We start from the raw sequence: 2518 nt of genomic DNA, 5'->3' as shown, positions 1-2518 counted from the left end.
CTTTTTTTTTTTTTTTTTTTTTTGACCATACACTGGCAAGCTAATGAAACCTTCAAATTGCTTAGCAGGGGGCAGCTGTGGGCAGAACAGAGGAATACACACGTGCATTGCAGAGGAAGCTGGGCCCAGCTGAGAACTTTAATCATATAGTAGGCTATGCTTGCCTGTTATCATTAGCTTTGTTCCTACCATTATATGCAAAAATCCTGTTGATCAATGGTGGTATTAAAAAACTTCTATCCTCAAGTTGCTTAGAACTTTCAATTAACAGCTGAGGGCCGGGGCATTTCCTGGTGTCTGTGGATGGCTTTTCCAGTCAGGATACCGATTCTTATTGTGACATGCTGTGCACTGAAGTAGTTAACTGACATGAGTTTAAAAACAAGCAGTGGAAGAGAAGAAGAACTATGGATAGCTCTGAAATGGATCTAAAGTGTAACTGGTTAGCAGAGAACAGCTTAAGAGACATATTGCCTTTGTTAGCTTCAGTAACCCCTCAGCACTCCTTACAGGTCATAATAGTCTACTTTCTCTACGTGTGCTATCACTCATGACTGAAGGTCTCCCTAAGCTGCAAAAAGAGCTGTCATCTATCTCTAATACAGTCATACTTACCTACATATTCCTGCTTTTCAGGAGCCCTAGACTTTGAACATATTGAAGAACAAGCTGAAGGGATCTTTGGAGGAAGGAAAGTATCTTTTCAATAGCTATGGTTGCTTAAATTTGGTTTTGGCGGAATATTCTTGACTGCTTCTGATGCTGCTGCCCAAAGAGAAGTGTTTGAACATGGTGCTTCAGGAACAGAAGCTAACGGCTCCACTTCTGAAGAGTCTAAATTGATTAGCACATTTTAATTGCATCTGTACCCAACAGTTTCTGGAACCCTCCCACATTTGCGCCAACTTTGGTTGTTGATTAGGGAAGAAAGTTGAGGTGGCCATTATAGTGTCTGTTTTTTTTCCTTAGGTTTCAGACCCTTCCATTTCTGATAGTGTCAAAATTTGATCTTGGTACATCTTGACTTATAAAGCACAAGGCTTTTGCAAGCTGGTGTTTCTAATAACAGAATGAGTTTTCCAATCTCATTTTAAACCTGAGCATTTCCATGGGTTCCTTTCCATCTGAATGAAAAGGAGCAATGAAAAACTTATATTACACTAGAGCTAGAAAATATTAATGCCATGGTACAACACACTGGTGACACCACATCTGGAGTATCATGCATGGTTGTGATCTCACCAGTCCAAAAAAGATGAATGCAAACAGGCACAGGTGCTGAGACAGGGCACTGGAATGATGAGAGGAGCGGATAGCTTAACAAAAGGATACTTAAAAGCAAGACAGTGGCTGATAAAGGATATGATGGCTGTTCAAATACCTTGGAGGGATAAACATCAGACGGGGAGGAGTTTCGTAAATGGCAGTGTTGGCACAAAACACAACTGACCGTAAACTGGCTGTAGTTTTTAGGCCAGAAATTAGAAGAAGGTATCTAAGCATCAGATTCTGGGACAACTTTCCAACTGGAGCAATGGGGAGCAAGAAAATAAACCAGATAAAATGGAGATTGACCGGTTTGGGACATGGTGCCTTGCAAGAGAGAGGGTCTGCGTTTTTTGACGTGGGAAGCGTTTGATGGCATATAGTCCGATGCTCCTATGAGTGAGTTTATTCTGTTCTTTGTCGTTTCCAGTGAAGAAAACACGCCGTTGGATTTGGACGACCATGGCGGCAGAACATTTCTTAGAGTTTTGCTCCACTTAACGATGCATGATTACCCTCCGCTTGTGTCTGGGGCGCTTCAGTTACTTTTCAGACACTTTAGTCAGAGGCAAGAAGTTCTTCAAGCTTTTAAGCAGGTGCGTGTGGACAGTGTGGTTCCTTGTTCTACATGTGTGTATGGCAAATTGCAAGCCTCTGTGTTATGTTACTAATGGATTACATTCATGAAAGGTTCAACTGCTTGTTACCAGCCAAGATGTTGACAACTACAAGCAGATAAAACAGGATTTGGACCAGCTGAGATCTATTGTGGAAAAATCGGAACTTTGGGTGTACAAAGGGCAAAGTCCTGATGAAACTATGGATGGAGCGCAAGGGGAGAATGAGCACAAAAAAAAAGAAGTAAGCTTTTACATCTCTATAGTCAGATGTCTGAATGATTGGGGCCAATAACATTTGATCTGTAAGGAACATCATGCTATCCTTCTAAAGTAAGGCTTTAAAGCACATTTAAGAAACCAGCATACATTGGTGCTTTAATGATACCTGATGTGGCTAGGTTTTCCTTGGAAGGAGGGGAGACGGTGCATATCTGTCTGTAGGCTAGGAAACTGAACTTGGCCATACAAGTCTATATGATTAGTCTAGTAATAATTAAAAAAAAGAAAAAGAAAAGAGTGGCTGGCATTGGTTGATCTCTCTGATCTGTTAGAATAAGTAACGTGTCCTTCCTTAACTATAATACCCAAAGATTCCTTAGAGAACATATGTAAAGTTAAATGGTCATAGACGG

At 40.9% G+C, this 2518-nt stretch overlaps 1 protein-coding gene across 2 annotated transcripts in view; it reads left to right on the top strand.

The window, feature by feature from the left end:
• The window catches only part of ITPR1 (inositol 1,4,5-trisphosphate receptor type 1), a 327597-nt gene that overhangs the window by 143763 nt on the left and 181316 nt on the right, over positions 1–2518 (top strand). For both annotated transcript variants that reach the window (XM_019504707.1, XM_019504708.1), the window contains exons 24-26: positions 637–691; positions 1697–1862; positions 1957–2127. In XM_019504707.1, coding sequence (XP_019360252.1) covers positions 637–691; positions 1697–1862; positions 1957–2127 — 392 coding nt within the window. The remainder of the gene's footprint in view (positions 1–636; positions 692–1696; positions 1863–1956; positions 2128–2518) is intronic.

Source organism: Gavialis gangeticus, unplaced genomic scaffold (genome assembly GCF_001723915.1).
Source record: "Gavialis gangeticus isolate Ggan-Ray unplaced genomic scaffold, GavGan_comp1, whole genome shotgun sequence".
Taxonomy (NCBI): Eukaryota; Metazoa; Chordata; order Crocodylia; family Gavialidae; genus Gavialis; species Gavialis gangeticus.
Note: the sequence above shows the minus strand (reverse complement) of the source record. Positions and strands in the feature narration are given on the sequence as shown.